Here is a 13,513-nt window from a genome sequence, read left to right as displayed (position 1 = left end):
GTAATATAACAGCACTGCACACATTTAGAGCCGCTCAAATACAAATAGTAGTTTGTTTTTACCATATTTAGCACTCCACTTTATTTAATTTCTACATTTCCATAACTGTTTATGTCACACCAACATAATGAAGTATAATGCGCACTCAAAGATTATTAATAACCCATCTTGTTCTGTCATATGTAAACCCCATTAAAAAGCTGTGCAATACATTTTAATAAACATCTAATTTTAGTGTTTTTTTTTTTTATAAATTTTTTTCATGGCTTCAACGGAAACTTTTCAGTAATTCAAACTAAAAAGTAATTTGATTTTTTTAGTAATTGAGCTTGAACTCATTTTATTTCAGTTAACGGTCCTAATGTTGAGGTGCAGCGTGTGTCAGTACCCATGATCCTCTGCTGCTGCTGATGCTGCCCTGGGCTTCTGCGTGGAGCTCCGCCCCCCCCGTGATGACGACGACGACGATGATGTCGTCGGCTCAGCGCTCGGGCGGAGATGTCCGGAGCGCTTCAGCATCTGCAGAACAAACACACACAACGTCTAGAGGTCCGGTACACTTCAAGCTAGGGTGTGTGATATTGACCAAAAACTATATCTCGATATTTTCGATAATGATACGATATTATGCTTTTATTGTGTGTTGGGAGCTTTGCAGGATCAGGTCTGCCGTGGACAGCCGACTCCTCACACGTTTGATATTCCTCATATTCTGTATGGTGGTCAGTTTGCAGAAGTGACAGAAATCATCTTTTCCAATCAGATTCAGTTTTTAAAGGGCATTTTTTCCTTAATAAAGCCATTTTTAACCTAATTAAATGCATGCATCTTTTTTTTGGTCAAATTCTTACATGAAATCAAATTCTACAAGAATAATAAGACACAATTGGCCTGTTAACAATCAAATGAAATCAGCATCAGTCTGAACTATTTTCATTAATGAAAAGGAGCAAGAACAGGCAATACTGTGTCTACAATATAAGTCACTTATTAACTTCTTGTTTATTGAACTGTGGTATAAACTGTGCTGATATTTGGAGAAAAAACGGCTATCTTTGTGTGATATTGCTTAACTATATTAAATTATATAAATATAAAAGACATACAGACGTATTTTCCCATTATCTTAAATATTGAGGGCATTATAAACGCATTTTAATAAACTAAGCCTAGAACTAGACAGCATCACGTAGTGTATGCGTGAGTTTTTGTGAAGTGAGGGACACACTTGATAGTGTCAAATTGCACATCGCTATGTATGTTTATCTCAGACATATACATCACACTGTGTGAGTGTGGTGCCGTGGTTTCCAGCTGAAAGAGCTTGTGCAGATTGAGAAGGTGAAGGTGTGATGAAGATGAGGCGGCAGACCTGCGTGAGGAAGGGCTCGGGGACGCGGTACAGCCGCTCGATGAACTCCAGCATGTCCTGCTTGAAGTCGCTGTACGAGATCAGCTGCAGAACTGAGTGAGACGAGCGCCTCCGCTGGATCAGGCTCGCCAGCAGCTTCTTCTGCACACACACACACACACAATATTCAATGATCGCTGGGAATTATCAGATTATCATTTGAAAATCGCAGCTCTCCCCCACATGCTCATCCTATAAACGGACGCCACATTTCTCTGTACTGTAGGCCACTATACGTGTGCTGAGCCGTTCAAGAAAACACATTTAATTTCATATTCATGTTTTATAGAGTTACTTTTTTATTTCATCCATGTTGATTATGTGAAAAGTGAACGGCATGAGTCAGACAGGATCACAATTTTGCTACATTCATTGCAGGACATTTCATGGAAACGCAATCGTAAGTGTCTTAACTGTGAGCGTCAGTGCAACTAAGAGAAATAACATCTAAATCATCATTATGCTACAGTTTTTGCTTGAACATGTTGAACATCTAATTATTTCTGTAATGCATTTTCATTTTAATTATACAACTTATAAAACATTAAAATCTGAATTCAATTTACATATTAAAAGTAGTGTATGAAATGGCAAATGTAAATTATATAATTGAATTTTGTGCAACCAAACGTAAAAATGTACATTTAAATACAGAAATACATTTTCATTTTACATATTGCATTTCAAATTGAATATTGCTACCCAAATGCTTCCTTTTATTGATTTGTGACAATAATCGCACGACATATTGACCTATATTATTAATATATATATATATAATTGCACAGCCTATAGGATATTGTGTGATTGAATGAACTACTGTAGTGTTAGGAGTGGCCCTCACCTTCCCTGCTGAGTCTGCGGCTGCGCTGAAGTGCCTGTGCAGGATCTCCTCGGCCTTCTCGAACTCTCCGCTCCTGATGCACACCACTATGAGCTGCACACACACACACACACACACACGTCACTGATCGCTGCAGAGAAACAGACGACTGAGGCTTGCTGTAATCATGCATGATCCCCCATCTAAGAGCTCAAAGAGCAAAATAATGTTATTTCAAGATATGATGTTATTTTTGCTGTCAATAAGGCCGTTACAAAACTAACACTTGCCTAAATAATGCACAGTAAAACATTCTCAAACGGTGATAAAATAAGAACAAAAAGTCTAATCACAAGCTATAGGGCAAATAAACAACAGGAAAAAGACAGAAATGAGAGACACTGTTTTAAAGGGATAGTTCATCCATAAATGATCATTCTGTCAGTAATTACTCGCCCTCATGTCGCTTCAAACCTGTGAGACCTTCGCTCATCTTCTGAACACAAATGAAGACATCTGTCCTCATAATTTACCGCCTTATTTACAGAATATTAATCTCCAACACACGTTCATGAGAGCATCACGACACAGGTATGTCGTGTTGACGACGCGAGAGCAGACGTAGATGTGTGAACGCGTGACGGATGTTAATATTCTGTGAATAAAGTGGTTCAGTAATTGTTGACTGCGTTCCTGGGCCTGAGCTTGAGCGGCTTACAATGGAGGGACAGAAATCTCTCAGATGCGTGTTCAGAAAATGAAGGAAAGTCTCACGGGTCTGGAACGACGCGAGGGCGAGTAAATGATGACAAAGGGTTGAAATGAACATTTTAAGTTCGAATTTAAAAGAAATTAAAACTAAATTTACATTTCAAAATCTAAGCCAGTTCTCACATTTCTAGCGGTACATCGGCCACTATTGTAGGATATCTGAGATTGGTGTATTGCACTGCAGGTGTGTGTGTGTGTGTGTGTGTGTGTTGGTCTCACCATCTCGGCGATGGCGTTGTGCACGCGCTGCTGCTCTCGCTGCGGGACGTCCAGCTCTCGGCACAGCGACTCCAGGACGGCCAGAGCCGACTCCAGCGGCGTCTTCGGCTCCTCGAACGTCAGATCTGTGGCACACACACACGTCAGCGCCAGAAACACACATCAGAGACACACACACACACTCACTCACCCAGCTTGTCCCCGTTGTTGACCCTGGACAGGAACTGCATGCAGCGCAGCTTGAGGACCGTGTCTCCGCGCCCGTCCATGGGCAGCGCCACCATACCTGACAACACCACGTGACACGTGTGTATTACACATGATTTAAGGTCCACACACACTCAACATTCATCCCTGCGGAAATACTGATTTATCATGCAAACGTGTTATCTAATCTTGACACAACACACAGTGTTGGAAAGTCTAGAGCAGCGGTTTTCAATAGGTGAGGCGCGACTCCCCTGGGGGGCGCCAAAGAGCCACAGGGGAGGCGCGACACGCAAAGAAAAAATAACTGTATGCAGCTCTATTGATATCGGTAATTGTGTGTGCGACGCGAGTATTGGCTTTAAAATGCGTCGTTTCCTTGTCCCAAGTCAACAGAAGTCAGCATTAAGGGAGGATACGGAGCCCGGGAAGTCACCTGTGTGAGTAAAAAAACGATCCGTGGCGACGGTTTTGCAATCCGTCCGCTCAGTTTATAAACAGTACTCACAAATTCTCAAACTGTTCCCTCGGATTAATAAACCGTACCCACGAGTTTCTAATCCACGCTCTCATACTTGTTAACCGTGCCTTCAGTTTTTGCAATCTGTACCCACAAATTCATAAACCGTGCCCACGCTTTCGCAATCCGTTCCCACGTAGTATTGCGTGACGAGTTCATAATGCGGTGAATTCCCGTTCCCATTTACTTCACAATCTCATTGTAGAGAGACGCGCGTCACGATCTGTGCACTGCCGCGTCTCGCGCTCGTCATGCAGCCATCTTCAGTATCAGTGCACTTTATGAACCATGGCGTTAACTTGAACTGCATTTCTGTCAGTGCGTGACTCAAACTATATACAGCTCGTTTTTTTTATTGATCCATTTCATACAATCCGTCAGTGCACTTCAGCATTACAATGTGAGTAAATAGCCGTGTAAAATGTAAGGGATGATGCCACCCTTATAGAACAATGTGCATTTACGTTTAAATTGTAACATATTTAATAGCATGGAATTACAGTGTAATTCGTGTTAGCTCACTATCTTAGGCTTTTTCAGTGCATTAGGTGAATATTAGTGATTCTCATTTATCAAAACACTAAAACTGGTACCGTTTTGGAGAGAAATTGGGTATTTTTTAATCTCTCTATTTAACCCATCTCATGGTGTGTGATGCTGAACTATCATATGAGTTTCTAAAGGTTTTTGAATTCTTTGCACAGTTATGAATATTGATATTTTATGTGCAACAATAGCATGCTCAGGCTCAGTGGCCTTTCGCCTAATTTTAAATTTTTTTTTTTTTTTTTTAAATACTGTAATATGATGTAAATGGTGATGAGTGTACTGATTTGATGCATTTTAAAAAGATCGATGATAGATATTCTTCAATCTTTCTGACAAAGAACAACAAAATATAATGTGAATTACAGTAAGTGCTATTTTTTTTATTTATAAATTGTAGTGCACAGTGTTTATTATAAGGGGGTAGAATCCGCAGCTCAGTACTCACTACTCACTACTCATGAGTACTTTTAAATAAGCTACTATTTTACTCTTACTCAAGTTGTTTTTTGGACAAGTACTTTTTACTCTACTCACACTACATGTTTTGGAATGTAATGGTACTTTTACTTGAGTGTTTTTTCAGTACTCTTTCCACCACTGCTGATTTTGTTCGAGATGTGCATCTCCTTCAAATGTGCGCTTAAAGCCCAGACACACTGTGCCGACTTCATCCGTCAAGTGTCGTCGGCGGTAGCTCTGGCGCTGATTACACATGTTAAGCATGTTCTGTTGACTTGTGGTTAGGCCTACTGATGTTCATTGATTTTAAAAGTAGCCTCAGTTAGGCCTGCATGAAGTTGGAAATTATTTGCTGTTGCAAAGAATCGTTTATGAATGCACTTTTAAGAAAGTTGTGGAAATAAAATAATATTTACATTTTATCAGTTGTTATTGAAACTCATCATTGCCTGGAACACACAAAAGATGGCATTCACTGCAGAGGTGTGTGTGGGTTAGGGCAGGCGGACGGGATTTTGGGGAAGGGGGGGCTCGGCTGTCCTAACCTACTCTAAGGGGAGGCTCACATTCACCCAATTTGAAAACCCCTGGTCTAGAGGATCCAAATCTGTGATAGTAATATATGATCCAAATCATTTAATTCTTGTACACAATAAAAATGAGCAGCATCACAGATATCAGCGTAAATCAGGTCTACACACACACTTAATATCCATCCTGAGGAAACATATAGTCTCATATTGCAAAAATGCACAGCACTAACTTTTCGTTTCACATCTTGACGCACATACTAGTGTGGAAAGACTCGAGGATCCATATTTGTGATGGTAATAGTGTCCAAATTATTTTGTTTTTGTACATAATAAAAAACTTTAGTAACTTACAGCACATTCGCTTTAGAATAAACTCAAACTTCTATAACTCTTTTAACGTTAAACTTTCATGGGTGCTTTTTTTTACGAGAGACCAACCATAAGTCTGTATTCCAAAGCACTACATTTATTACATTCAATTAATTTGTCATTGTAAGAAAAAAAGCACTTTCACAGACTTCGGACGGAGTTTGTGTTTTTAGCTCCGCGCTAAAGCTAACATGCGCGCGCCGATGTAAACAAACTCGGCGCTCGCGCCACTTACTCTCAACGACGTTGGTGATTTTGGCGAAAACCGTGTAGTCTCCATTCCTGAAACTCTCGAGCGCCTTGAACACGCACACGTCGAAAAACCACCTGTTGATAATGCGCTCGTCTTCACTCATCCTGGCCGACTGTGCTTGATATTAGCAGTGGCCCGCGCATCACTCACTCACTGATTCCCGCGAGCGCGAGCAGAAGGAAGGGGGCGTGGCACAGCGTCACGGCGGAGCCTCTGATTGGACAGGAGCGACGGCGACGCCATAACCGTCACTAGAAAGTAATATTTAAATAATAAATAATACACCGCGAGGGAAATTTTTCTGGAACTCTAAGATTGAAAACATTGACTGGAGAAGAGCTTGGTTAATTCCTTTCAAATACTGTATTAATAATAAAATACAAGAAATACACTTCAAAATTCTATACCATTTATCCTTCTAAATCTTTGATATCAAGATTCTCTGATATTGATGATATGTGCTGTTTTTGTAATAATGAGAAAGAGATACTGACTCACGTATTTTTTGACTGTAATGTCGTGAACCAGTTTTAGACTGATTTGGCAGATTTTATATTTAATCTGATGAATATTAATTATTGCTTTACTTTAAAGGATGTTACCTTGTATTATGAAAATAAAAGCAATAAGGATCTGGAATTTATTGTTAACCTTTTTATTTTATTAGCCAAATTTCACATACATAAACAAAAATTTCTTAATTCATCTCCTATGTTAAATTTGTTTTGCTCTGACTTTGATTTTTATATTTCTTCAATAAGACTGTTAAAAAACAAAAAGTTTGTAAAATATTTAAAATGCTATGATACACTCTTCAATACCCCTGGTATTTTGTAATATCCTTATTTGTTAAAATTGAATGTGAGCTATGCTTTTTTTTTTTTGATTGTTTATATTTTGTGATATTATCTGTATGTTATCTTTTCTGCAATAAAGGAAAAAATAAATAAACAAATAATACAACGCTCTTACATATTTGACTCTGCCAATGTGACATATTCTTTCAGTTTAAAATACATTATTTTTTATTAGCATGACGATAGAAATAAACCCCTAGAGTACATTGTTAATTTCTTTATTTTATATGGCAAATTCTTCATTCATAAACACAGTTTGCAAATGGTATTCTGCCCTATCCTTATTTTGACATTGAATCCTCGTTATATAAATAATAAAACAATCCCTAAGATTTATTAAATATTATGAAGACACCATAACATCACTAGAACGTAATATCTAAATAATAAATAATATAATGCAGGACGTTAGTTGTAAGAATCGTACAAATTAATATATTAGAGAATCATTTTTCCCCCAGTGGTTAGTTGATGCAGTAACTTATTTTAGCTGAAGATTGCATTTTATTTTGAACACATATTTGAGAAATTAAATCATATTTCAGTGTTTGTATAACTCAGGATGTTTTGTTTCCTGGTCCTGAATGTATAATAAGAAATAATACTACTTTATATGCTAAAGAGTAAAAAAAAAAGCCCACCTATTTCAACTATAACTTAAATTTGTATTAAAACTGTCAGTACAAGTCATTTCAACTTAAATTATTAAACCGGCTTAAGACAAATTAAGTTGAATCTCGTATGACTTAAAAACATTAAGTTGAAATTGCTTAAATAATGTTGATGAGTTAAAAACACATGTAGTGATTCGTCCTTGTATTTTTTGATTGTTTTCTAATCCTAGTTCTGTATGAAGTAATATTAGCTACAATATGATTATTATCAAAAATGACCAAAGATCAACGTTTTTCATTAAATAAAGTTTTCTATATGAAATAAACAGTTTTTATGAAAACTGATGTTCTTTTGAAGTTTCTATGCATCAAAGAGTCCTGAAACATGAGTTGCATGGCCTGTAAAGTCAGACACGTAATGGACATGATGGGAGGATGCAGATGTTGAGGAAAATCAGTGCCACGTCTGAAGAAGGGTGGAGCAAACGACTACACGACAGCCTTCATCATCATCTTCATCATCACACATCTACAGCACTGGGGTTAACTGTGAAGCGCAAACGAGTGTGAGTGTATCGGCTGGGAGAGTTGAGCAAACTAATCCAGGGAGTGAAGGAATGAGAGCAGATCCCGCGCGGACGCAACGCGACGCTCGGTGACGTCACAGAACGCTGGTGGAACGCACACGGAACGATGACCGCGAGGAACAGAAGCAAGAACAACTCAAACTCGAACTCCAGCAGCGACAGAGGCGTCGCGAGCCAGCAGCCCGATGACGCGCCGAGGAAAAGCGCGAGTAAAGTCGCGGTGAAGGCGGAGAACGCGCCGCTCGCGAGCCGCGGCTCCGGGTCCGACGCGTCGATGCTGATGAAGTGCGTGTGCGCGCTGTTTTACCTGGCGCTCGCGGCCGGAGTCGTGTTCGCGGCCGTGCACTTCCAGCGCGAGCTGTCGGAGATCAGACACGCGAGCGTCAGGAACGAGGAGTCCGCGATGAAGTGCGCCGCGGCGGCGCGCGAGGTGGAGAACGCGTTCACACAGGTTAGTGGACTACTTCATCCAGTCGCGTTCCTGTTGGGGAAACAACACACACACACACACACACACACACACACACACACACACACTCAGCCAACAAAATATGCTCTAAGAGCGATTGGATACTATAACTACTTATAAAAACGTTATTTTTTTAAAGTATTTTCTTGGTTACGCGAACGTTAAAGGAATATTCCATTGTATCAATCTGCAAAAAGTTTTGGAATGTTACTTTTGAATGTTCTCTGAACGTTCTAGAAGAAGTAAGTTAGTGGCTCCAATGAATGGTGACTAATGTGTACATTAGAACATTATTAAGGAACAGGTAATGTTGAACAGACGGTCTATTAGCGTTACAAAACTAAACTTTAATGAAAACATTCCATTGTAAAATTCTGCAAACGTTATGGAATGTTACTTTTTGAATGTTCTTAGAACGTTCTGAAACAAGTAGTGACATTTAAAACATGTCAAATGAACGTCCAACTAAACGTTTCAGACAAAAGCTCCATGAATGGTAATGTTTTCATTATTAACTTTGATCAAACGTTCTATTGGCCTAACTGGAAGAGCGTTTTTTCGTAACGTTGAGAGAACGTTCCCTGTTGGCTGGAGGAACACTGACTGAACTTAATAAGCTTGATCAGTCAGATTCAGATGTGGTCGAGTAGAAGAGCTTGAGCTCATCGTCTCACGCAACTTCCTGTGTGCATTTCATGAGATCAAACACACACACACACACACACACACACACACACACACACACACACACACACACACACACACACACACACACAAGCGACTGTTAGTGTGAACTGGGGATAATACACACACACAGAACTGTGTCTTCTTATTGATCACACAAGAGAAAGGCTGTGTATATGAGGATGATGTGGTCGACTGTGATTGGCTGACAGTGCAGCTTAAATGACTTTAAGTGTCCAACACAACAGGAAGTGGATCAGTGTTTAGAGAGCGTTTGATTTAAAGAAGACGAGGCATTTGTCTCCTCATCCTCACCTGTAATAGATCTGTTCTGGAGTGTGTGTGTGTGAGGCACTCGATCAGGTTCGTCAGGTTCCTCTGGCCCGGGGGAGAGTGCTCTAGAGACTGAAGTCAGATCAGCCTGAAGAGTGTGGAAAACTCACGCTCCAAACATGCACCAGCAAACGACTGCCGCTCTCTATATCCCAAGTCGTAAAGGTTTGGAACGACATGACTGAGGACAAGTTCATCGTTTTTATTTACTTATTGGTTTATTTGAATAGGTACAGTCCAAAAAAACAAAACAAATCAGCCAAAACATGGATGCCTCATAGAGAATATAGCATATGAGATGCAAATTATCATTATCATTTGCATCTCAGGTCTCTAGAGAGAGGCTTTTCTCTAAATCTACCAACCCAACCTACCTTTGGTTAATACTTTAACCAATATAATATATGCCTATACATATGCACACCTAAACCACAAAATACCTCTTTGTAGAGATACTCCCTGGGAAACAAACAGATACAAATGATTAAAATAATAATGTATTGTATTTAACTATACGTACAGCTCTGGTACACTAAAGTAGACTTGTAGTCAAGACCGCCTAAACCGAGACCAAGACACTACCAAGACCAGAGGGTATCGAGACCAAGACAAGACCAAGACCAAGACCAAGACAGACCAAGTCGAGACCAAGACCAAGACCGAGACCAAGTCGAGACCGGAGGGGAAAAAAACAGACTAGTTGAAGCTAAGCAATAACTTGTGAATTCAAGAACAGCAGCATAGGGTTCAGCCGCAGTTTACATTCAATACATATTAGATGGTATTACTTCAACTACACAGGCAGAACAATACAGAGACAGACCATGTCATGTGTGTGACTGTGAGCTCATTGTAATCTGTATCTCTAGAGATATCAAAGACACAAATTCATCCAAGCAAATGCCTGCCTATCTCTGCCGATTTCGGAGTCTCAGACTCCAAATGAACCCATTCTGCAACTTTTAAATACATAATTACATTTTTAAAAACGAAATTATAGGCTTAAGTGCGGGATCCGAAAGTTGGTCGTTTTGTCGCTATGGTTACACACACAACACACACACCGTTGGAGGTGCGCTCAAAGTCATCTGTCAGTTGTGTAGTTGTGCAGTTACCCAAAATGAATGACTCCTGAATGAAGTTAAAACCCATCATGTCACTGATATGTGTTTTTTAAACCAAGTGATCAAAGTGCTCGTTGCCGCTGCGATCAGTGGCGCGGATAAAATGTTTTCTCGTGTGGCTCGCGCACACGCCGCAATGTCAGCACTCGGACGCGCGCTTCAATCCGTTCCGTTGCGGATAATAATTGCATTATCGAACGTTGTGTCGTCATGGATATTGTAGTATTGTATTGCTAAATCCCCCGACCACTATGTCGGTCTGAGACAGCGAGACCAGACAAGACCGAGAGGTCCGAGACCAAGACCAAGAGGTCCGAGACCAAGACCAAAGACCGTCAAGGCCGTGACAAGACCGAGACCACGTAAAAGTGGTCTCGAGACCGGTCTCGAGACCAAGACCGGTCTCGAGACATACATCACTACACTAAAGCTTAAAGGAGAACTCCGGTCAATTTTAACATTGAGCTCATTTTTTTGTACATTTGGAGTGCTGTCAATACAGAGAACAACGACAAAAATCGGTGTTGCCTACACCGTGTTATCCTCTTTTTAAAATTTGCACCCTGTTGACTTCAATGGGGCAAGTACTAAACCTGCTTTTAGCCTCTTAACATCCTTGATGTGTCATTACAAGTGCACAGGTCATGTGAGTGATTCCTTCTGAGTGAACACGAGTGAGTCTGACTTCAGTAGATGTGAAAGAAATGTATAAAAATGATGTTATTTAAGCCAGCGCAAATACCTTTGTTTACATCCTGTTTTTCGGTTGAAGTCCAAAGTAGTCGATTGCCGAGTTCACGCGCGTGATCATAGGTATTAAACCTATGCGTGTGAACTCGGCAATCGACTACTTTGGAAAAGGTAGTTTTAAAAGGTGAGTTTTAACCATAGACTGTAAAAACACTGGGCGTAGTGTGCGTGACGTCACCCGTATGTTTCTGAAGATCGATTTTGAAGCCTAAAGTGGGCGGAGCCGGCCGCCGCCATCTTGGCCGTGCTTGGATAAACTCCCGGATAAATGAAAATGGGCAGCGAGGCGGATTAGCTGAGGTGACGTGACGCTAACAGACAGCAGACAATCGGCTAGCAGTGACAGCAGCGGCAATCCACCTGTCACTCAAGTGGCCACGCCCTTAATTATGCAGAACTTTAAGGCTTAATATCATTTAAACGGATGAGTTATAAAAAAAAAATCACCCCCTCACAGCTGTCATAAAGGGCAAAATTAGCGATATAGACCAAAACCACTTTTTGCACCAGGTTGTAAACATGTTTCTTCCTGCTGTAAAGTTGGGCATTTTAACATGGGGGTTTATGGGATTGACTCTCTTCTGCAGCCGGTCTCTAGTGGCCAGTGGATGAACTGCAGTTCAAGTCACGTCAGTGTTGGTTTCAAGTCAAGTGAAGTCACATTAATTTATATAGCGCTTTTAACAATATAGATTGTTTCAAAGCAGCTTTACAGTGAAAATAAAGTTAAGGTTTCGAGATAGACCGAAAGGTTTCCGCTTGGTTTTAAGTGTGTGCCCTTCTTCTGTCTCCAGATCAGGACCATGCAGGCGTCTCTGGAGGGTGTGGAGAGCGCGGTGGCCAGTGCCAGGACTCAGCAGGAGAGCACCAGCCGCGCGCTGCAGAAGAGCGAGGCCGACGCCCGGCGCGTGGAGGAGGCGCTCCCGAAGCTCCAGAAGCAGCTCCTGCGGGACCTAGCGGAGGGCATCCGCGAGCTGAAGGAGGAGCGGGAGCAGGACGTGTCCTCGCTGGAGCAGCGCGTGAGCCGGAGCGCGGAGGAGCGCGCAGCCCAGTGTAACCGCGAGATCCTGGAGCTCAGAGGCCGTCTGGAGGAGGCAGAGGCGCCGGCGCTCCTCGCGCAGGAGCTAGCGTCCGTCAGCAGCGCCGTGGCTAACCTCAACACCGCTAGCGAGGTGTGCGCGGGGAACGTGGCGGTGCTGCTCGAGCAGATCGCGTCTGTCAGCTCCGAGCTGCAGACGAGGAACGGGGAGGTGGCGTCGCTGTCGGAGGAGCTGGGCGCCGTGAGGACGCTAGTGCAGAGCGCCGTGGGGAGCCTGCGCGAGGAGGTTAGCGCAGCGAGAGCCGGCGTCCAGGCCACGTCAGACCAGCTGCAGAGCCTGAGTGAGCGGCAGAGCCAGGCCAGCGCCGAGACCCAGAGTCTGAGGGACGAGCTGAAGGAGAAGCTCGAGGAGCGGGGACACGAGCTGGAGGAGCGGCTGAAGGCTGCGGAGGAGAGCCGGGACGCTGAGCTCAACGCCCTCGAGACCAGGCAGAAAACACACGAGGACTCGCTAGCTGGCTGCAGGACCACGGAGGAGGCGCTCACAGCCAAGATGGAGGAGATGAGGAGCCGGCTGGGGGAGCTCAAGACCAGAGTAGCCGATCTGGGAGAGCTCAAGACCAGAGTAGCTGATCTGGCAGAGCTCAAGACCAGAGTAGATGATCTAGAGGAGATCAAGACCACAGTAGCCGATCTGGAGGAGCACAAGACTAGTGTAGCCGATCTGGAGGAGCTCAAGACCAGAGTAGCCGATCTGGCAGAGCTCAAGACCAGAGTAGCCGATCTGGAGGAGCAGAACCAGGAGCAGGAGACCGTTCGAGATGAAGAGCCGCTGAAGGAGTGAGCCTGAGATCAGATACTGAGAGCTAAGGGATGATCGGGTGGTAGAAATGTGAAAAACAAGCTTTTTTTTAGGAATGATGAAGGGGTGAACTGCTGTTT

At 42.3% G+C, this 13,513-nt stretch overlaps 2 protein-coding genes across 6 annotated transcripts in view; one reads left to right on the top strand and one right to left on the bottom strand.

Moving 5' to 3' along the window:
- Positions 1–8,557, bottom strand: part of terfa (telomeric repeat binding factor a) — a 27,459-nt gene extending 18,902 nt beyond the window's left edge. For 3 of the 5 annotated variants that reach the window (XM_079869104.1, XM_079869105.1, XM_079869106.1), the window contains exons 1-6: positions 6,097–6,295; positions 3,415–3,510; positions 3,225–3,349; positions 2,256–2,348; positions 1,373–1,513; positions 389–519 (exon numbers count right to left, since the gene is read on the bottom strand). In XM_079869104.1, the coding sequence (XP_079725230.1) occupies positions 389–519; positions 1,373–1,513; positions 2,256–2,348; positions 3,225–3,349; positions 3,415–3,510; positions 6,097–6,217 (707 nt within the window). In that variant the 5' untranslated portion in view covers positions 6,218–6,295. Of the gene's footprint in view, positions 1–388; positions 520–1,372; positions 1,514–2,255; positions 2,349–3,224; positions 3,350–3,414; positions 3,511–6,096; positions 6,296–8,479 lie in introns of those variants that run through there. The other 2 variants (XM_079869107.1, XM_079869108.1) reach the window with 1 other exon arrangement.
- Positions 7,983–13,513, top strand: ckap4 (cytoskeleton associated protein 4). The gene is made up of 2 exons (XM_079869142.1): positions 7,983–8,623; positions 12,327–13,513. The coding sequence occupies exons 1-2, from the start codon at positions 8,279–8,281 to the stop codon at positions 13,413–13,415; spliced, it is 1,434 nt and encodes a 477-aa protein (XP_079725268.1). The 5' UTR covers positions 7,983–8,278; the 3' UTR covers positions 13,416–13,513.

Source organism: Squalius cephalus, assembly GCF_949319135.1.
Source record: "Squalius cephalus genome assembly, chromosome: 4".
Lineage (NCBI taxonomy): Eukaryota > Metazoa > Chordata > Actinopteri > Cypriniformes > Leuciscidae > Squalius > Squalius cephalus.
This window is presented reverse-complemented; position numbering and strand designations above follow the sequence as displayed.

Coding starts and splice junctions, on each gene's coding strand:
- ckap4 (XM_079869142.1), top strand. CDS start 8,279: ATGACCGCGAGGAACAGAAGCAAGAACAACTCAAACTCGAACTCCAGC. Junction 8,624..12,326: donor TGGAGAACGCGTTCACACAG/GTTAGTGGACTA, acceptor TTCTGTCTCCAG/ATCAGGACCATGCAGGCGTC.